The sequence below is a fragment of the Drosophila montana genome, unplaced genomic scaffold (assembly GCF_035044405.1).
Source record: "Drosophila montana isolate Dmon_TW-CO22-7 unplaced genomic scaffold, ASM3504440v1 contig_1624_1, whole genome shotgun sequence".
Classification (NCBI taxonomy): domain Eukaryota; kingdom Metazoa; phylum Arthropoda; class Insecta; order Diptera; family Drosophilidae; genus Drosophila; species Drosophila montana.
Genome location: NW_026996559.1, coordinates 5,003,035 through 5,025,286, shown reverse-complemented (window position 1 = coordinate 5,025,286; position 22,252 = coordinate 5,003,035). Strand labels below are relative to the sequence as shown.

General features: G+C 42.6%; 1 protein-coding gene across 1 annotated transcript in view; it reads left to right on the top strand.

Annotated features, from left to right (window-relative positions):
• Positions 1 to 21,930, top strand: part of fog (folded gastrulation) — a 40,316-nt gene extending 18,386 nt beyond the window's left edge. The window contains exon 4 of the mRNA XM_064699525.1: positions 18,097 to 21,930. Coding sequence (XP_064555595.1) covers positions 18,169 to 20,820 — 2,652 coding nt within the window. The 5' untranslated portion in view covers positions 18,097 to 18,168 and the 3' untranslated portion in view covers positions 20,821 to 21,930. The remainder of the gene's footprint in view (positions 1 to 18,096) is intronic.
• Positions 21,931 to 22,252: the final 322 nt, after the last annotated feature.

Genomic DNA, 22,252 nt, shown 5'->3' with positions numbered 1-22,252 from the left:
CGTTTCTGCTGCGAGTATATTTAAATTTTATTAAATTTTATTTGTTATTATTTTCTTTTATTTATTGTAATTTTTGTTGTTGTTTTTGTGTTTTTTGTTTCGCCAACATTTTTACTTAATTTATGCGCAAAAGTTCAATTGCGTTCAAAATGTCAATAATTTGCTGCGGTTGTCGCTGGGTTATTGATACATTTGTTATTGTTGTTGTTGATGTTGTTGTTGTTGATTGTGAACTGTCTCATGAATTTTGCATGCGGCAATTTATTTATTGATTTACTTTACATTCAACTACAACAGCCGCTGCGGCAGCGCCAAAGCTAACTAAATACAAATACAGCGAGTGTCATCCTGCCAAATGTGCCTAATAGTCAATTGGCATTGCCTATACATACACTCACACACACACACACACACACACACACACACACACATGGACTGTTTGCACATTTCCATTTGCTTCACATGGCAAATGAAAACGTGTCAAAGGTGTTTGCAATTTTGCGGTCAATTGGCATTAATTGAGTGTGAACACAAAAATATTTTGTAAATCGTCATTTCACTCAATGCACACGCACATGTGTGTGTGTGAGCGTCTGTGTGTGTGTGTGCTACACAAGGGGCACACACACATGCTCGCAAAATGCGTCGCGCAATATGCAAATTGATTTGCCGAACAATTCATTTGGCAAAATGTGTTGCATAAGCCGCAATGGAAATTTGAGGCCCAAATGGCTGCGGGCTTTAAATGCAGCCGCATTGCCACATTTTTGTTGCAATTGGCAATTTGCAATTTACTCTAAAGCCAAAGTGCAACAGCACTTTGTACTTATTGACTTGCTTATTTCTAGAGCTTGGCGCAAAACAAAATATGTATAACAAACAGCTAAGAGTGCTCTAGAGGGCAGTGCACGACTAGAATTTACCCTAAGCCCAGCGACAAGCAGCCGCAGCACGCAAAGCTCCTTCGTGAGAAAAGGGAGGAGGGGGGGGGGGAAGGGGAAGGTGTTCAAAAGTGGAACATGCTGGATTTTGTCCATGCTCTGTGAGAGTCTAGATGCCAAATTTGGTGTCTTTAGCTTTTGTAAGCTTCGAGATATGCCCAAAAACAGTTCTGAGTTATCGATTCTTGTCGATTTCCTCGAAACGGTGCAAGCTATCGATGTTTGAAAGACAATTCTAGTTAAGTCAGAAAAAGAAGGTTCTATATTCATTCACTTCAAGTCTCTAGCTCGTATAGTTTTCGAGACGGGCGGACCGATGCTTAGAGAGACATGGTTGGTTTTCCCAGGAAAAGATAAAATCTATTGATTGTTGAATAGTTTAAGGAACATTTTGCAATTATATTTTTAGTGACACTTTGAGAAACATTTGAATATTTTTCATAAAGGCAAGCTGCAACTTTTAATGAATGCATTTTTAAAAGCTTTTATGCTTATAAAATACAAAATATTGTTGATGCTACTTAAAAAGTTGTTCTACTCGTTTCGTACTTGGTGTACTTCGTGTAGAAGTCGAAGTTCCCTTCGGTTCGTGAATCTCATTGTTCACAGCTTTTAACTTGGGGCTTGGTTCACACCTTGGTTTTCATATGTTTAAAGAGAGTTTTGGTTCGGGTTTCGGTTCAGCTGTGTTTTCCTTGGATTATTTTAAGGCAAGGTTAAAACAAAGATTAGATATTCTATTTGTTTTGAGAATACAATATCAAGTTTTCTTTTTTTGCATTGTGCAAAATGTATGCCGGCTCGAGTCCGGCAAAACTGATAAAGTATTTTAATGAAAGGTTTATTAAAATTACCGCAGCATTTGCTGCCCGCCACCTGCCACCTGGAATTGAAACGTCCATCAATGGCGCTTGTTAAGCTGGAATGCCGACAGGCTTTGATTGGTATCGGACTGTTGAGTGTCATCACTCCAAAGCTTCAATTAATTGGCTTGTTTGCAGTTTAGTTTTTTACCCACTCCCCAAACATATCAAAACTCAATTCAAGCCCTCGAAACGGCACTCGTGAATACACTTATGTGAATGTGAAGCACCCTCTCAGTTAATTATACAGCACAACTTTCACATGCTAAGCAAATAGAAATGTTGTAGAGACTTCTTTCTGCATGTTGAGTGAGGTGGTAAGAAGGAAGGGGGAGGGGGGGGAGGAGGCGGCGGCGTTGGCGGTAGGTAAGGTCATAATCGTATTTCTTAACCAAAATCTCAAATATCACAAGCGATTCGCACCGCGTTTCAGCCAAAACACGTCTGTACGTTAATTTGGTAATTTTCTATTATTACAAGCCGCCCACAAAAGCGACCGTCAGACACACACACACACACACACAAACACTCACTCACTCACTCACTCACACACAAACACTCACTCACACACATACACACGCACGCCCGCAAATCAAATGTGGCACAAACGAAGGTTTGGCCTTGAAACCTGGGCTATATGCGTAAAAAAATCATAAAAAATAAACAACAGCAACAAATACAAGTGATAAACAATTGTTTTCTCTTTTTTCATTTATTTCGTTTTTTCTTGTAGTTTTTTCACTCTTTTTTTGTTGATTGGCTGGTCACGAATTTGTGTGTTGACTGTTTGCGCTTTTAGTGCCCTTTTTGTTGCGAAAATTACATAAAAAACAATTTGAAAAAAAAAATGACTGCAAAACTGAATTTCAAACAAGCAACAACAACAACGACGCGCATTGCATTCAAATTAGAATTTCATAAAACATCAAATTGAAATTGAATTTGATTTAATTTCCGATAGCTCGAAATGCATTTCATCAATGCAAGCGGCCGTTATTTTAATTAGCTAATTTCCAGCGAGGCCAAAGCAAAAAGTGCGGGAATGTGTGGGCCTTAAAAACATGGGTTTTTTTTCCATATACCCATAACCATTTGTCGGGCGGCTTTTGGGAGGGGCAGCATTTGTTGCCATGCATTTAGAGAAGGTTTTCGGTTTGGCCCCAAGGCCGACGCCACAGTTACCCAAGCCGGGAGAGACCCAAATTCAGACTCTGTTTTCCGTTTGGCCGTGTGATGTGTGTTTTTAGATCCAATTTCAGTTCCAGTTCCGCAAAAGCTGCCGCCATGTCCGTTCACATGTTGCCGCAAAGTTTACAATGCCAGCATTTCAATTTATTAGTTCGAGTTTGTGTGTGTGCTATGTGTGTGTTTGCTTTTTATGATTACTAAATCTACTAATTGGTCTGGCATCGTCTGTCATTTGTCACACACCCCGATTTGCTCCCGAACAGAGCCCACTTAACGGCACAGTCCTCTTCTTAGCCCACAGCTGGTCACATAAAGTTTTGAATGCATTAAAGTTCAACAACTTGGCAGAGTTATTAACAAAGTTCTGATGTTTAAATAACCTTGCAAGAACATTTTGATATAGTTGCCCAATATTGATATTTGTTGTCCATAGTAGCTGTTCAGGTTGTGCCGGAACTCAACTCTTGTCCGATTGCTCCTGCTGCAGCTATATGTTACATGGATCAATTCGGTTGACTTTATTAATATGTGAATTATCTTCAATAAAACTTAAGAGCTGAGCATTCGGTTTGCATTGAAACAGAAGAACATCAACCATTGCTCAAGGAACATTTTCGTATGCTCGGTTCACGGTTCACACTAGTTCCTTAGCTCTCAGTTCAGTGAACCGTGGATTAGATTTGAACCTGAGTTCATCTATCCTTACTATTTTGTTAAAAATATTTGAAAAACTCGAGTACTTCAATTTTTAAAAGTGCCTGTAAAGTTTTGCAATAATTTTTTTAAATTTTCTTTAGAACCAAATCGGGTTTGGCTGTTCTCTGATCCAGCTTAAACTTCGGTTCAGAGAAATAAAAAAGAATAGGCAGCTTTAATATCGAATCAAGAATTTATATACTTGATGGTGTTGAAAAGCGTTACACATTATGTTAGACTATTATAAGACCTTTAAGTTAGGGTAAATAAAGAGGCTCGCTGAGGCCATGCGGAAGAACATTCTCTAGTTTTCAATGATATTGCTGCTAATGGCTTTAGAGAGCCGTGTGCTATGGTATAAAAGTGTCGTAAAGTGCTTATAAATAGAATTATACGATTAGTTTGGGCTTTGACATTGCTGAAAATTCCATTCATTTATGGCCTGCTATATGCCACATACATATACATATATATATATATATATATATATATATATATATATATGTATATATATATCTGTACAATAAATGCCCATTAGTTGGCGCCCAAATTGATGACGCCAAAGTTATCGTCAAGTTCAAGTGTGTCTCGCTCTCTCTCCCTCTCCCTCTCACTCTCCCCCTGTCACTCTCTCTCTTTCTAGCTGTCTAGCCCAACAAAATTGATGTGCCTCCAGTCGACCTTATCGATGCTTTTCGGCCGACCGTCAGTTGGTTGCACACTCTCAGCTCAGTTACATGCAATTAGACGCTATCCATTTGTGAGGTAGTCACAATAGCACATACGTACACACACACACACATTTTCACACAGAGAGATATGTATGAGCATGTGTTAAGTTTGTTTCACATGCACTTGCTGTTATTATTATTGGTGTTTTTTTGTTTGTGCAGTGCATTGTGTCTGTCTATCTTTAGAATTTGGCCAGACAATGGCCGGCAGCAGCAGCAGCCACTGGAGCCGCAGCAGTCGCGACTGTCTAACACTTTGATAAGCCACAGACGCCCGTCAGCGTTAAACAACAGGCCAAGCAGCAGCAGCAGCAGCAACGATCATAAAGCCCACCGATTTATGTGCATATCTGACAGATACAGATACATGTACAAATAGAGATACATATACAGAAACTGCAGCTAAATCAAACACGGTCGCTGGCTTGTTTGTTGTCAGTTGGCAGTTGGCAGTTGCCGCTGCCGCTGCTGTTGCTGTTGCTGATCTTGCAATTGTAGATCACAGCAACAACAACGCAACAACGCAACAACGGCAACAGCTTGCGGCGCCTGGCATTGAGAGCGTTAATTGAATCGCAAACAGTCAACAGCGTTGCGATGCGACGCCACGTTGCTGAAATGCCAAGCGAAAGCTTCTTTCAGCTCTCTGGCTCTAGGCCTGAAAATTGCTTTCCGAAACGAAACGATTAAACGGTTCACTTTCATTGTGTGCGTGTGTGTGCCCGTGGGTGCGTGTGTGTGGCCAAGCACTGACCTATGTTACGCTTGGCTTTTACTTATGTGTATATCGCACTTGCATCTGACAGATACACTTGTTGTCAGCGATAAAGGCCAAGTGCTGTCTTATCAGCTGATAAACAGCCGGAAGAGCCAAATAAAAGTTGTTCATGCATCAACATTTTTTTGGAGTTTTATTCTTCTTCAAAAAATATATGTCGGCCATCTGATTGTGCATAGGTATTCCGCTTAAGAGCTTATCTAGCTGGCTTTATCAACAACAGCTTTCTGTTCCTGCTTTCGTTTCAGCTATCTAGCTGAGAGAGAGACTTCATACAAATTAGATCAATTTGAATGTCAAATTGATTGCTAAATGATCAACAGATATCAATTAAGTTGAAGTAATTTATCGATAAATCAGTTTTATTTGCAGTCAAGACTGGCTTTGAAAGAGATTTATTTTTCCTAATATGAACTGAAACTTAAATCAAAACTGTTTTTCAAAAAAACTATCGAACCGAAACCCAAATCGAAACCCAGCTGCAAAGCATTAACAACTTGTGTCCCAAGCTTTTTATCTAGCCACTGATAAACGACAGTTTCGTCTTTATGGAAATAACTGCGTCTCGTAATATTTCAAGTAGACATTTTTGTAAACAAGTCAGAAACCGATTCACATACTGAACACAAAATTTCTGTTCGGTTTCGCAGCCCTGGCAATATTATAGTAGCATAGCATGCGAATATGATTAAATATTTAAATCGATAGCTTAATCGATTGACGATAGTTGTAGATGCAGCTCAGGCCGCAGCTCTTATCGACTTGGCTCAAGGATTCAAGCACTTAATCCTTATCAGGCAGCGCAGCCAGCGCAATCAGACAATGTGGCATGCGTACCCTTGGCCAGATCAAGTGCATTTGCTTGACAAATAATAAACGTAACAAGGCAACGGTTTGAGCGTGTTAACTGCTATCAGTGCACGCACACATGGCCAAGATACAGATACATTTCTCAGATACTTTTCACCTTGCTGCTGCGATAACAGCTGCTGCAAACAATGCAAGGACGCGGCACGTACGAGCATCGCATCGGAGTTGAGCTCAGCTGAGCTGAGTCTTATCACTCGCACACTCTCGTTCTCGCTCTCGCTCTCTTTCGCCCCCTCTCTTTCTCTGTGTGTGCGTAACTGTAACAATTGTATCTGTCGTATTCATTGCGCTCTCAGTTGTTGTTGCTGCTGCTGCGGCTTGTTGCTGGAGTGGATCAAGGCTGGAATGACTGTGCAGGTAAGCGAGCAGTGTCTACCTGGCCACGGGCCACGTTCCACGCACGGCACGCAATTCAAATCCGCTATGTTCCCATGTGTGTATCTGTATCTGTCTCTGTCTGTGTGTGTGTGTGTGTTTGTTTATCTTTTTGTTGCTGGCTCGGTGTGTGGCAGGATCGCTGCAACAACAAGTGGCAACAGTTTTGCCGCCAAATGGCAACTGGCACCGGCTGCGAGACTTCTTCAAGCACCTTCTCACTATGCCAGGCGATCGCACATATACATATATATATATATATATAATCACCGATATTGTGGCCATAAATTGTTGCTCTTGTTGCCTGCCCCAGAGCCGCGATGCTGCTGCTGCTGCTGTTGTTGTTGCTGTTGCAGCGGCTTCTTGTTGGCCGTTGCGTAAGTTTATCTTTTATGTTTTTTTTTTGTATCTTTGGCCCGGCTGCTCGGCCGTTTGTCCTCTTTCGACTTGTCTGCATATCTTTCTCTTTCGCGCTCTTTTTCTCTCTCCCTCGCTCGCTTCTCTCTCTCTCTCTCTCTCTCTCTGACTATCTCTCTGTGTAGTTCTTTAAATTTGTTTTTCTTTTTTTTCTCTCGCCGAATGTTTTGGTGTCTTGCTCGTCGTCGTTCTCGGCCGCGTCGACGTCTTCTCGGCGATTTGTATGTCTATTAGTTGATACGAAAATTTCGTGTATTTCCATTCAGTCTGCATTCAGATCTCCAGCCATCTACAACTCGTAAAACGCGCTCAAAACCTACACATATATAATGAAAATATATATTTTCCAACATTTTCGAAAATAAAAACAAACAAAAAAACGTAAACAATAAAAATAATAACTAAACGGTTTTTTGTTTTATTTTTTGTTTGTTTCTTGTGCCTTGGTGAAATGTGTTTTATTTTATTTACTTTGTTTTCTTCTTCTGGCAATGTCAGCTTCAAGTTTATAGCTTAGCAGCTTATGTTTAATACAAGTGCGCTTTGAGATACAGTTTAAGCTACAGATACAGATACAGCTACAGATTGAGATACATAAGCCGAAACCTTGCACTAATTGGATACACTTAGCTGCTGCTGCTCGGACTAACGCCTTGGATCATCCATATATATATATATATATATATATATATATAGATATATATATATCTGAAAATCAACAGCAACAACAACAAGTGAGTGAAAATCTTTAAAATTTTCAATTGCGTTTCGGCAGCTCGCAAATAGTTTCCCACGCTCGTCGAATAATGCGCAAATTAAAAAACTTTTAAGTGGAAAACAAAAATAAAATCAAGAAAAAACATGAAGAAACGGCTATCTATAGCAAGCCGAATATTAAATACCTTTAGGGTCATACGGCTTATGGTCTTTTAGATATGGGAGGAAAACTCTGGTGCGATTAGTTGCTAAGTTTGTTGAAAATATCTTGAAAAACAGCGATTGTTCCTATAGCGTAATTTTATATAGTAGTTGAGATTTTGCTCTTATATGACGAACATTGCAAAATTCGTATATGTTAAGTTTGGTTAAGATCTTGAAAAGCAAAAAACTAGTTCATACAAAAATAGAAATTATTACTGATCATTCCGATGGCAGCTATATAATATAGTGGTCCGATCCGGCTGGTTCCGACAACAGACAGACAGACCTATGTAAAGTCGGACGATAACTTTACCCACTTATCAAGATTACATATACTCTTTGGGATCGTTACACATTTGATGACAACTTTATAATACCCTGTCGATAGGGTATAAAAATGGCAATGTACTCGTACTGTTATAGTAATTAGGAAACGATACAGACCAGGCCAGACCTGACAGACCAACAGACACCTGTGCTGTGCAGGGCTGGCTGGGTGACGAGAGATACATTTCGTTTTGAAAGGTAAACAAACGTTGTCTTACGAGTGTTTTGTAAATACAACAGCGAGCACAATGGCTGAACTGGAGCGGGACGTCGCGTGTGGTGGGGGGAGGTGTATGGTGTGCGGTGTGTGTGTGTGGGGGAGTTAGCACAAATGCTTGCAGGTTGAGGCAGCTTCAGGTTCTCACGGACAACCTGTTGGCTTGCCTGGACAACGGGGGCTGACTGTGAAGTGAAGTGAAGTGTTGGGACAGCTGGCGGATGGGTGTGGGCGTGCCACAAGTGGGGGGTTAAGGCGGGGGTCAGCTACAGCCATGACCTCTGCCAGCTCTGCAGCACATTTCGAATATTATTTTGGGTTGAATGAATGTGAATGAAGTGAGACAGAAATGAAAATGAAAAGCACATGCAAAACAATCAACAGCCGCAAATAACAACCATCAACAATAACATTTGATTTCGAATATTGTGTGTGTGGGTGTGTGTGTGTGCGCCTTGTGGAAAGCAGCGCAACTCCACAAGAAGAAACAGACACAGAAACAATTACAATATGAGTCAAGCAACTGCCAAATATTGCCCTACACTGTGCGGCAGGGCATGCTGGGCATGCACACGCAACTTGTTGCCGTCGAAAGAGGTTTTGTTTCTTTTATTTTTGTTTTTAAATTCATCTACATTTGAAGCCATTCACATAACATAACGTTGCGTAAGCCTGAACAAATGTCTGCCATATATCAGACTAAGCTGCTGTCAAAGAATTAGCCTGTCGATGTCTTTCCTGGCCATCTGAGCGCATCTTATGCAAATGGCGTGGCACGCCACATGCAGAGGGTAGAGGGAGGCAGGAACAGCTTATGAACCAAAACACAATTGATATGATATGTGGAGGGAATCTCAGCTGTGGGCAGTGTGTTGTAGGGCATTCGCTAGGCGACTTCTCGCCAAAGTTGTCTCTTGCTCTGCCATTTGATGGGTTCTTGCACGCGATTCGCGCTGTTGTTTGCTTTTTGGACTTTTTGCGGCGTTATTTGTTGCTGTTGTGTTTCTGTTTGTGTCTCTGTTTCTGTTTTTGTTGCTGCCTTTTCATTTTGATTGGACTCAAATTTCGTGCCTCGCTTGACGTTCAGCGGGTTTTCGGCTGGCCCAACTGCGACCAAATGTAAATCGATTTGAATGCGTTTTTATGAATTCGGCACGCGTCTGCGTGCGCATTTCAGAGCTGCGTTCGTGCCGCTGTCCATGGACTGAACTAGCAGCAGCAGCAGCAGCAGCTGCTTGTTGTAAGTAGCCGCAGCAAAAGCAGCAGGCACACCCACACCCACACCCATACACACGCACCCACACCCACACACACGCACACAACTGGGCCAATTGCATGCTGTCTGCCCCTTGACGCTGTTCTGCGCGTCCGTCTCGCTGTCTAGCTGCAGCGTATCACAAACAATGTTCAATTAAATGTTGTGCTTCCGCCAACAAAATTATGGCTAAGACCACAGACAACTGCTAGAAACACAAATTCGAATCACATTTCAAACTGCATTGGCGTACAAATTTTCAATTTCATTTTCTTCGCTTTCTTAACTCTGAGTATATCCTGCAGCGCATGGCTGAAAGTAGTGAATCTCAGTTGTGCCTTTGAATGTTATAAACAAATGTTGCCCAGTTCCAGACCTCATCAAGCATATATTATTAATCAGCAGCAACTGTCAATCAGGCGCTCAATCCTCATTCGTTCAATCTTGGGTAATACAAGAGCTCCACTCAACAAATTTTTTATGTAAACTCTTGTTTAGCAAACGCAAGAATTGTTCCCCTTTATTTTTTTCCAATAGTTTCTTTGTTTAGATATTAACTGCTTAGTATTAAAAAAATACTATTGGTTTTTTGATTTTTAAATTATCTCAGGCTTTAAAGAAACATCAAACTATGTCTGGCTGTTTGATTTCCATATTTTTTTTTATTTCTAATAACTCTCCTGTTCTCAGTTTTTAAGCTTAGTTAAAGAAGCCTATGTCGTGCGTGTACTAAACCCAAATTAAGTTAGTTAAAAGAGCTTATCTAACTTGCATACTAAACACAAAATATTATATTATAAAATGTTAAGCTTTGACGTAATTTTTAAGGGTATGCCTTGATTTTTGACACATTCATATATTGGATAACACAATGCGGAGATTACAGGGTATCTGCGAATGGGGCACTTTCGCCTAGAGCTTGCTTTGCTTAATGCTCTCATAATTTTGTCACAAAATGTGTAGCTCGTGTATATTCTTGATCAGTATCAACAGTATCAACGATATCATATAGCAATAAAAAGTAGTATAAAAACTTGATTGTCTTTCATGATATCTTCAGCAAACTAGAAAGTTACGAAACTTACTTCACTATGCTTCACACTCATGAGCGATATTCGTACCAAATCGGCTCAGTATTCTATATAGCTCTATGGTAACAATCAATCGGAAATTAAGCTGTCTAGAAGAGTATTTAATCATCGGCGTGCTAAGGCTAACCCCTCTCTCCTGTTTATTTTGCAATTGTGAACGATGAGTTTTGGCACCCTCGACACCCGCTGCCCGGCTAAGAGGCATGCCACCTGCCAGCACAAGCAACTAGCAGCTAGCATTTGGCAGACGCAGCGTGGTGATTGAAAACGGGCTCGTAATTGCGTTTCTCACGCATTTTTCACACGCAACGCATTTGGTGTGGAAATCAATTTTCAATTTTCAATAAATACGCGAGTGGTTTATGATTGTGTGCGTGCGCGTGGAGGCCCGGGGTCAGGAAGGCCGATATCAAATGATGCCTAGACTTCGATCATGCCACATTTAGCGCCAATTCGCCGACAATAGGCAACAATTTATTGCGCGCAGTTGCAGCTCGAGGCGAACAAAGGGCGACAGTTGTTTGCATTTCATAAGTATGTATTAGATAAGTTTCTGCTTCTGGAATTTAATGGAATTGCCAGAGACGATGATGTCAGTTGAGTCAGCTGCAGTTGGAAGATCGTGAAATTGGCTCAGTTGATAGTTGATAGTTGGCAAAATTGCGAGTCGAGGTTTTCTTTTTCGTTGAAATTGTCGAAGATGATGCGATCTAACAGTTCTTATATATATTTATAAATATATATGTATATATATTATAATTATTATTAAATATTAAGAAAATGCGCATTTATTAATTGCTGGGCTTTAAGTTAATTGTTGTGCAAATTAATTCTTCACTAACATGGCCTCTAACAACAGCAACTATTTGGTATTTCCTGAGCGGCTATATAACAATGCGCTGATCTCATGCGAGGCGATGCGATGCGATGAGAGACGAGTCGAATCGAGTCGAGTGCTTTATCATAGCATATCAATTGATTGCCTGCCACAGGCAACATGCCACTGATGTGGCTATAAATAGATAAGCTTGGTGGCAGCATCACTTTCCCCGCTTTGATTTAGTTGCTGCTGGAATTTTAATGGCCGACTTGATGCCTGCTGCTAAATAATCCGGTAGTTAAGCAGTTCGCACGAATTGTAACGGTTCTCAAGTGCGTTGCCAGCAACACCAGCAACAACAACAAACAACAGCAACAGCAACAGCAGCAGCAACAACAACAGTTACAGCGACAACTTGGCAGCCACTGTCGCCGCTTGGCCATAGGTTTGGGCCGCCTTTTGGCTGCTTGGCCAACTTGATCGTTGTCGACTGTTGACTGTGGCTGTACTTGTTGTTGTTGTTTTTGCAGCTGTTGCTGCCACGCTGAGTGATTGTTGAGCTGCCAGCAGCGGTTGTTGTTGTTGTCGTCGTTGTCGTTGTAACTGCTGTTATTGGCATTGGGCACTGCGGCTGGGCAAAGCTGTTAAACGGCTATGAAAACTAAATGACACCAACACCGCCGGCAGCACCATCTCCCGCCCGCATCAGCAATAAATAAACCACAAGAGCGGTGTAAAATTGCGTTCCAGTTGCCTGCTGAACTACTCCGAGCCACTTGAAGCGCTTGCCCCCTTCTGTGGCTCTTGTTGCGTAGCAGCAGCAGCACCAACAACAACGACAACAACAACAATAGCAACAGTAGCAAAGGCAACGTTTTTCTTTTTTAGTATTTTGTTTCATTTGTGCTCGTCGACTGTTTTGCATTTTCAATTTAAACTACAATGCTGAGGCCCAAAAACTGGTTGATACTATTTAGCAGTATTACCTATAAACGGAGCTACAACAGCAACAGCAACAGCTACGGCAACAGCAGCAACATGTAACAGTTCACGTGCGTAGGCAACAGCAACACCATCGAAACCAGATTTGTGAGATAGATTCGTTAACAACGGGTCGATTGTATAATTCTTTGGCTAGCCAGACATTGACATACTCGCCGGGCCAATCTTTGTGTGGCTAGCTGAATGCATAATAAGCCACTTCTAATGGCCAACAACGGGCACTCGCATCTGTCTGTGTCTCGGCTAGTGCCACTTGCTGCTAATTGGACTACTTTGATCATCGTCAACTGCGCTCGCCAATGGGTAAATGAATGCTCAGCGCTAGCTTTTTGGCTCCACGAATACGAATACGAAAACGAATACGAATATGAGTCTGAGTCTGAGTGTTACTAAAAGAGTACTAGATACGAGTCTATTGTGGTAGCCCCCTCCGGGCAATAATTGTATACGCTTTAGCTAACGATGAGATCAGCAATGATGCAATTCAGCTGCATTTTTGCAGTCCTAAGCATTGCCTTTGTGGCAGGCCCAACAGCACTGAGCAATGCATTGGTTTCCATCCTTTCCATAAAATAACTCTTTTGTTGCAGATTGTTCAAAAAGTTATAAAAAAAAAACTGTGCTCAAGTCGGGCGTAAACGACTAAAAGATACCCTCAGCTTCCTGCTTTATCCACGCACTTGCTGTCCACTTTGTGCTTGTTCCCTCTGCTCCACACTTTGTGTTTCTGATTAAAGTCGTATCTTTATGAAATTTACAGTGCTTAAATATGGCATACAAAAGTGTGTATACACCAAGGCTAAATACTTTATTTGACAACATACGCGTTATGCAATTTTGTCGAGAACGGAAGCAGGTATTCAGAAAGTGAAATATTCTGAATTTGCGTACACTATACAAGAACCTATACACCCAGCATGCTGTATCTATCTGTTATAGTTTTTGAATAATGCTTTAAAAAGCAAGTCCCAACATTGATTTATAACGATTTATCGAAATGGATAAGCAACCCTTAGCTCGTTCGAGCATTTGTATATATGTGTTTAAAATTGCAATTCTCTAGTTTTGGTAGTTGCCGAGTTCACACAGAAAGACTCTCGATCGACCCAGCTCGTCGTTCTGATCAAGACTACGCATGCACACTGTTACATGCAGTTGCAGAAAACCAATATAAACTCTTCCCATCCTTTTGCGATGAGTTCGGGCTATGAAATTAAAACTTTGTGTAGCTGGCCATAAGTTACAGCAAGAGGTTTCTTGGACTCGCAGCTTTAAGTAAGATTGATTGCAAGTGTTTTGCTTCATTTTTTGTGCTCTGTGTGTCAAACAAACGCTTGACGGACTAAAATTGTTTCCTTTGAGCACTTTTTTTTTTAAGCTTTTCAACATTTTTAATAGGTGTCATTCGCCCCGCAACAGTGGAAATGGAAAAATTGTGTTTGCAAAACTTACCGAACTCTTGGCCGTACAACTAGTTTTTATTACTCGTTGATTGACTGACTGATTGACTGACTAACTGGTTGACTTACTGGCTGATTGACGGACTGCCTGATAGATGATCAATGATCAGGCCAAATCGTAAGAGCTGTAAAGCTGAAATTTGTTTTGCGTTCTAAGACTACTTTTTTTTTGGAAAAAACCACCCGCGATTGCGGAATATTGGTGGAAATCGTTTTTATGAAACATACTAAGCGTTTTCTAGAAATTGGTCTGACTCGTGGCTGACAGTTTTCGGTTGATATCCCAGCCTGAAAACTGAACGAAAGTTGAACTTTAAGTTTTCTTCCATTCAACAAATGTCTACATAAAATGTGAATTGAGACTTGGGGTTAGGCTAGCAAAAGTAATATGTAAGATTTATAGAATAAAATTACATGAACCGCGCAAAGCCGAGTAATATAAGTAATATATTATAAGTAATAAAGGTAATATAAACACCATTTAACTTACCTTTAGATTCAAAACGTGATAGCTGCAAAAAGAAGAAGATAAAAATATATAAAAAACTGTGCAAATTTTGGAAAAATGTTAAACAGGCAGCTCAGATAAGTGACATATATTAGAGTGAGAAAGAGAGAGAGCGAGAGAGAGAGCGAGAGAGAGAGCGAGAGAGAGAGCGAGAGAGAGAGAGAAAAAAAGAGAGAGAGATAGAGAGGCATAAAGCTGATGTTGATAAGCATGGACATGCACATGAATAGCTTGGAAACGCAATGAGGATGTCTGTGCGTTTGTGTGTGAGTGAGTGTTTGTGTGCAGTATTTCGCGTACACCATTCGAGGCACATATAAAAAAATGGCAAATGAAAAGCGGGACACACACAGACGCACACACACTCTCACACTTAGAGGAGCACGCACTGGTCTGGTGTTGTTGGTGTTTTGAAGGATGCCGAATGGGATTGAATCATTGAATTGAATTGAATACGTGCGAGCACGAAACAGAAAGCACTGCTACGTGTTCCGCTCATGTTGTTGCTGCTGCTGTTGTTATGTATTAGCAGGATGTCAATGTGTGTTGCCTGGAATTATGTATGTGTACACCAACAGCTGGCAGCAACAAAACAACATAGATGGGTCCCTAAATCCTGCCGCTCGCCCCCGATAGCCCAGATGGCATCGCACGCGTAAAAGGCATCAAATGTTGTCCGAAAAAAGCAAAGCACATCAAAAAAGAATGAAAGCACAGGGCAAACAAAAAAGACAGAGGGGAGACTGCTCCCTGAAACCGAAGCACTGTGAACTGTGGCACAGTCCAGTGGCGGATCCTTTGGCTGTGGCCCCAAATTGACATCAGTTGCTGATTTTTAATTAAAAATTTGCGACGTGTGAAGTTGATTTCAATTTGGCGGGTGCCCAACTGACAGTTGAATGAATAGACAGCCGAAATACAAGATACAAAACGTGCAGCTTATATCTATATCTAGCATATATATCTATCTATATATATATATATATATATATATGTATATATTGCTACTGTTCATGTTCGTGACTGACCACTTGACTGGACAGGCGCTAGCTATCAGTCGCGGGCCTAGAGCTCGGCTGGGCCAAGCAGCTACGAGAGAAATATTACTCTGCAAAGGACGATGAGGACGTCCGATGTTTATCAATTGCATACGAATGTATTGGGCAAGGGCTGTGGTCACAGAAAGCGAAAGAGTTTCGGCCCAAACACGGTAACTGGTCCTGCAAAATGTGTCGAACCTATGCAACAAATTTGCTGAATTTGATTCCGAACCGATTATTGATCGCTGGATGGAACAGGATTGAGACTCGTTGCAGCATTATCTGCGGAAGCATGAATGACCGAACTCAACAATGAGCTGCAGTGCTTCGGCTTTGGCCTAAAATGCTCTCATGTCCAGCTTCCTGGATTCGCTTCTAGCTACAAACAAGCACAGCATGGCTATTTATCGAAAGTGGAACTGATCGATGGCGCTGGCCCTGAGCTGTTGGCCCCTTAATACCCTGGCTGCACTAAGTACTACATTTGCCACATTGAATTAATGCCAGTCTGCTGTAATTTCTCGTGCCGTGCCTGCAGCAACTGCAACTCATATCTGTTTCAGCTACTTCACAATGCTTATGAAATCTTAATGCACTATTTTGATTCGTAACAGACAGCACACGGTGCACAGCAGCAGCAGCAGCAGCAGCAGCAGGAACAGTGAGTAGGAAGGGAATCTGTAATAATGCTGCTGCTGCTGCTGCTGCTGCTGTTGCTGTTGCTGCTGTTGCTGCTGGTGGTTGGGTCAGTGGATGCCTTCATAAATATACAGATTAAATATTGAGTTAAATGCCAGACACACAAAAGCTCACGACTGTTGCTTGTTGCGGGGGATTAGCCAACTGCCACGAGTGCCAATGAGCATTCTTGATGCTGGATTAAAAAGCAAGTGCAATAAGCGCATGGAAAATCATTTAAGACTAGCCGAAACTCAACCCTGCCTCCTCCCCCCCTTTACTGCCTCACCAGAAGCCTAATAGTCATTTACATGAAGCATTTTAAGCTGTGGGTACTTGTGGACTAGACTAATTGAACCATGAATGCTTTATAAGTGCTGCGGGTGTCAAAGTCATTGTCTTATATAATGCCGCAATGACATTAACCTTATCAAGTCTGCATGTGTGTGCGTCTGCGTACGTGTCGGTGCATGTGTGTTTGTGTCAAGAGGCTCTTGACGTTCACACGCGCATTCGACACGCAGCGCCCAAAAAGACGAGACGAGACAAGTTGAGGACAGAGGCCGGTGGCCAGTTTTATGACCGATACGCAGACCCAGGCCCACTAAAAAGCTATTAACAAGTAATAATGACAACAACAGCAGCAGCAACAATAACAACACGAGCAGCAGCCATAAACTTGAGTGCAACAGTTAGAGCAATGGGATAAGTCGCGGTTGCAATGTGCCACACTTGAACTCATAAATTCTAAGAACCCGCAGATAACCTACATATATGTCTATATATGTCCCTCACACTTAAGCCCTCTCTCTCTCTCGCTCTCTCTCGCTCTGTCCCACTGTCCATATGACAATATGTATATGTGTGTGTGTGCGTGTGTGTGTCTCTTTATAAATAAACATTGTGCGTGCTTATCCCACTATATGTCTTACGTGCGTGGCTGCGTGTGTCTGCGTGTGTGTGTGTGTGCTTAAGCAAAGTGCAACATCAACAATGACTGCTGTGGCAGCAACAAGTTGATGCAGTTGTTGTGCCCTTTGCTGCTGCTGCGGCTGCTGTTATTATTATTGTTGCCGTTGATTATGACAACACTGATGACTGATGTGAGATATGCATTTGTGTATGTTTGTGCGTGTGTGGCTGTGTGGCTGTGTGTGTGGCACCGTCGATATACCCATTAAAACATTAAAGCGATGCCCAAGTTCACAATCTTTGTGTGTGACGTCTACCGCCGACGCCAGCGTATAGCGCACCGTGCGCACAGTGGTCACAATGCCATCAAAATGTGCTCAAATAATTGCTCTGTTTGCTATTTGTAAACAAAAGTGTTTTTAATTGCATGTGCATACAATTGAATAACGAGGGTTCCAGTTCGACTCCCCGGCTAGTGCACGGCCACAGTGGTCCGCGCTATATGCAATGCATTTCCCATACTGGCAATAATAATAATAATAATATAAAATGTATTGTTATTATAAGAATTCAGTTGAATTTTGTTTCTGGTTTAATAGGGATTGAGATTTTACTGTTGCGTTTTTCATTCTTTAAACGTTCAATTTTTATTAAATATTCTTTTTTTCGGCTGAGACCTTCTTTAATTTATGCCATGGTGGCATGCACTGTGTGCGGCCCGGACACACAAATAAAAACCGGTATTGTTCCACATGCCACAAAAGAAGCGGCTGGTCAAAAACTCACAGAGAAGAACAGCTGCTGTTGCTGCAGCTTCGGCTGCTGCTGCTGCGGCTGCTGCTCTTGGTGGCACAGAAAGCGCATTAGATGGGCGGAGGATGGGGTACACAAATGCAGGTTAGCTTTACCTGGGTGGGGCACCCAGATCTGGGCAACAGGGCATTGGCAACAACACATTTGGCCAGTCATACTTATCTCTCTCCATTCTCATTCCGTTTACTTGCAGATTGCAGAGATAAACAGGACTAGGATTGTGGGATTGGTAACACTGCCGCACTGGAGCTGGAGGATTGCCGCGATGGCATCATCTTCGAGAGGCATTCAGCAGTCTAGCGGCTGTGGCTGGCTGCTGCTGGTGCACGGACTGCTGGCGCTGACCGCGCTCCACATGCACAGCCTGAAGGGGGCAGCAGTTGAGGCGCTGCCGATCACCTCGCGGCCCATTGAGGGCAATGCGCAGAAGGATGCGTGGGAGGCGTGGTTGCGTCTCCCATACGAGCAGAAGTCGCTCGAGAAACAGAAGAAGATAATGCCCAAATCGATATTCGCATTGCCCTTCCGCCACTGCCCGCCGGGCCACAAGCTGTACAACGAGCGCTGCATACCGCAGATCAACATTGATCCCACCGATCTGGTGGCCCAGGAGCTGCAGGGTGCACTCGGCGAGGGCGGTGAGGTCAACAACGGCAACCCCACGGACTACGACTACAGCGACATCGACAGCGAGAGCGATGAGCAGTTCTACGCGATGTCCATGGGGCCGTTCGCTCAGAACGATCAGCTGTCCACGCAGCCCAGTGCCAGTGGTTCCGAGGATCAGGCGCTGCCCAGCGAGGACGCCCCACTCAAGTTCAATATATTTGAGAAGAAGTTTCCCACGGCGCCAGAGGCTGTGCTGCAGCCCGATGTTGTCAATGCAACAACAGCAACAACAGCAACATCGACTGCAACGACCACGCCCACACCCACGCCCACAATAGCAACAATGCGCGAAGACGCCCTCAAGGCACAGCGGCAGCCGGATAATCGAATTGCTGAAGGCGCTGAAGATCTGCAGGCGGATGCCAGCAATGCTCTGCCCAGCACAACTACCCTCAGCATCTCCAGCAGCAGCAGCAGCAGCATTGGCGCCTTCAGCGATATTGGGAATATCGATGCCATTGTCGTGCCAGCGGGCGTGCCGCCGGGCGCAGAGCCCAGCGTTCAGCTGGTGACAAGTTCGATGAGAGATGAGCCCGATCCAAACGTGGTTACAAAGCCGAATGCGGATGCGGGGGCGAAACTGCATGAAGAAGCAGAGCGAGAGGCAGAGGCAGAGGCAGAGGCAGAGGGAGAGACGGACCTGGAACAACTGCTCAAGGTTGACGCCTTTCTGCCGGCCTATGGCAGCAGCGTGGATATGATGCCGCCGTTCAGTCATCGTCGCGTTTCGCCGCTGCTTAGCGCCGATCTGGATCTGGGCGATGATACGGCCACGGATATTGTTCCAGCGGCGGCTGACAGCGAAGCTGATGCAACAACAACAACAGCAGCAACTGCATCGTTGGCAACGCCCACAACAACAACATTGTCGTCAGCCCAGCCGCGAGTGCCAGGAGAAGAACAAGAGCTAGATCGAGTCGTCTTGAAAAAATCGAAAGTGCAACCGGTTCAGTTAAGCTCCATAACTGCAACGACTGCAGCAACAACAACAACAACAGCAACAACAATGACATCAACAGCAACATCAGCAGCAGCAGTGACAACAACAACAGCAGCAACTGTCGCTGCTGCTGCTGAAACCGAAGTTGCTGCTATACATCAAGATTCCAATGGCAATACGAGAGATGATGACCGGTTTTATTATCAGCCTTTTGCCAGAGATGTTGCTGCTAGTGCCAGTAGCAGCAGCAGCAGTATTGCTGACGGCGATTTGGATGTGCTGAACGATATGGCATCCAGTGACAATTTAATGACAAATACAATTGGTGGCCAGGGCGACAGTGAGAAGGCGGCAAGTGAAATTAATTTTGAACAAGAATTGCGCATTATAAACGAGCTGGTTAAGGACAAGCGGCGATTATCGCAGCTGCGACAACAGCAAGAAGAGCAGCAGTCAACCAGCAGCAGCACAACAATACCAACGACAGCGACAGCAGCAACAGCAACGATCATCGAAAGCAGCTCAGGCGCGTCTAGCACAGCAGCAGCAACAACAGCAACATCAGCAGCAACAGCAACAGAAACCACAAATTTTTGGTCAAGCCTCATGCCAATGCTGGGCTTGAGCTCAACGGAAGCAACAGCATCAACAGAACAATCAGCAGAGACAATTACAACGACAGCAGTTACGCCAACAGCAACAACGGCGATAACAGGCAATGTTGCTGAAAGCTCAACAGCAACAGCAACAGTAGCAGCAGCAACAACAAATGTTGTCAACACAAAAAGCACACAACATTTAAGTATTAATACCAATCGTAGCAATAGAAATAGTAAAATAATTAGAGTAGATAGTTTAGACGTAAGCCCACAACCAATATCAACAGCAACAGCAGCAACCGCAGCAACTGCAGCAACCGCAGCAACTGCAGCAACAGCAGCAACAGCAGCAACCGCAGCAACAGCAGCAACAGCAGCAACAGCAGCAACCGCAGCAACAGCAGCAACAGCAGCAACAGCAGCAACAGCTGCAACAGCTGCAACAGCAGCAACAGCAGCAACAGCAGCAACAGCTGCATCAGCTGCAACAGCAGCAACAGCAGCAACAGCTGCATCAGCAGCGACATCCCAGGCACCCGACGATGCAAATTATACACCATTTTGGTGGCTGCCCAACATTGGCTGGCGTGTGGATCGTCAGTTGGATGAGAAGGGCGAGGATCGATCGCTGTTGCTGCGTTTCTTCAGGACATTTCGTGCCAACGATAGCGACATAACAGCGGCAGCAACATTGCCGTCGCGTCGCTAATTTCTCTAGCATTTCTCTGTGCACTCTCCCGTGGCCTGTGCGCTGCTCTTAGCTGCTCTCGCTCCAGCCGAGACACGCTGGAGTCCGCTGGTCGGCTGGGATTGCTGCCGTGTCGTATGGCGATGCCGTTGGCAACAACGTTTCAATTGTGTATTGAAGTTCTGTTTGTTCTGTTGCAATGGCGTCCAACTGTTTCCACCCCACACACACAACTACTTAGCTTTCATTTTTGTCTATAATTTATATATATATATATATTCATTTTAATGATTTTCAAAATTAAATATCTTGGTGCTTTCTTTTTCTTTTGGTATTTGTTTAACTATTTGTACATATTACATAACGTCAACAGTTTCGTTTATGATTTAATAATTTTTTTTTTGTTTTCATGAATTCTAATATATATGTATTTTTTTTTGTTATTTACTTTGCTGCTTCTTTTAAGTTGTTGATTTAATTTTAATACACATAAATATTATTTTATACAATAGTTTTATTATTGTGCATATGTGGGGCCACGACATGCGAATTGCCGCTGTTGCTGTTGCATAGCTTAGCAATATTTAATTGTGATTATTTAAAGTTAAAACTAGTTTTTAGCGCGCGCACACACACAAAATTTACAACTATTATTATTGATATTATTATATCTATATATTTGTAACATAAATTCCTTTCGCAACTTATCCAATTTCTATACACCTCTATACGCCCACCCCTACCCGTACCTATGTAATATTACAATTAATATAATTTCTTCTACATTTATTTTTTTATGTGCAGCCCCGTTGCAATTGTCTCTGTGTATATACCTTATATGGAAGGGAACTTAATATGCGCTGCTTTATTTTAAACATTGTAAATTGCTGCTGCATTTGAACTTGAATTTGAATAATGTAAACAAGCTTAAATGAGAGAAATCACGTTGCTTTTTAAATGCTTCTAAATGAAACATTTTCAAAGATATACGAGTATATTTATAACTAATAATAATGATAATAATATATGTTTTTTTTTTAGCTTTTAAGCGTAATATTTATGTTATCGAAAAAGAAAAAAAACAAGTAACAACAAAACCATATTGTCAAGTAAATGTAATGCATGTACATAGTTATAGCTCTGTTCTTTTTTTTTGTTGGTGTCTAAAACATACGAAGAGAAAAACATAAATATCGAAAATATCAAATCCAAACTATAAAACTGCTTCTCAACAGGTAAATTCCAAAATGGGTGGATGAGACTTGTTGGCTAACATCCGATCGATTGCAAGCTCAAAAGACCTTGATGAAAATTCAACTTGACTAGAAAATGGGGACAAAAGGTTGTATGTGTGAGGTTTCGCCATTGAGCGAGAAATTCGTGGATGTGTAAATTTGAAGAAAATATCTTAAGCAGGTCAAAGCCGGGCAATACCCGCTAGTATAGATACGTT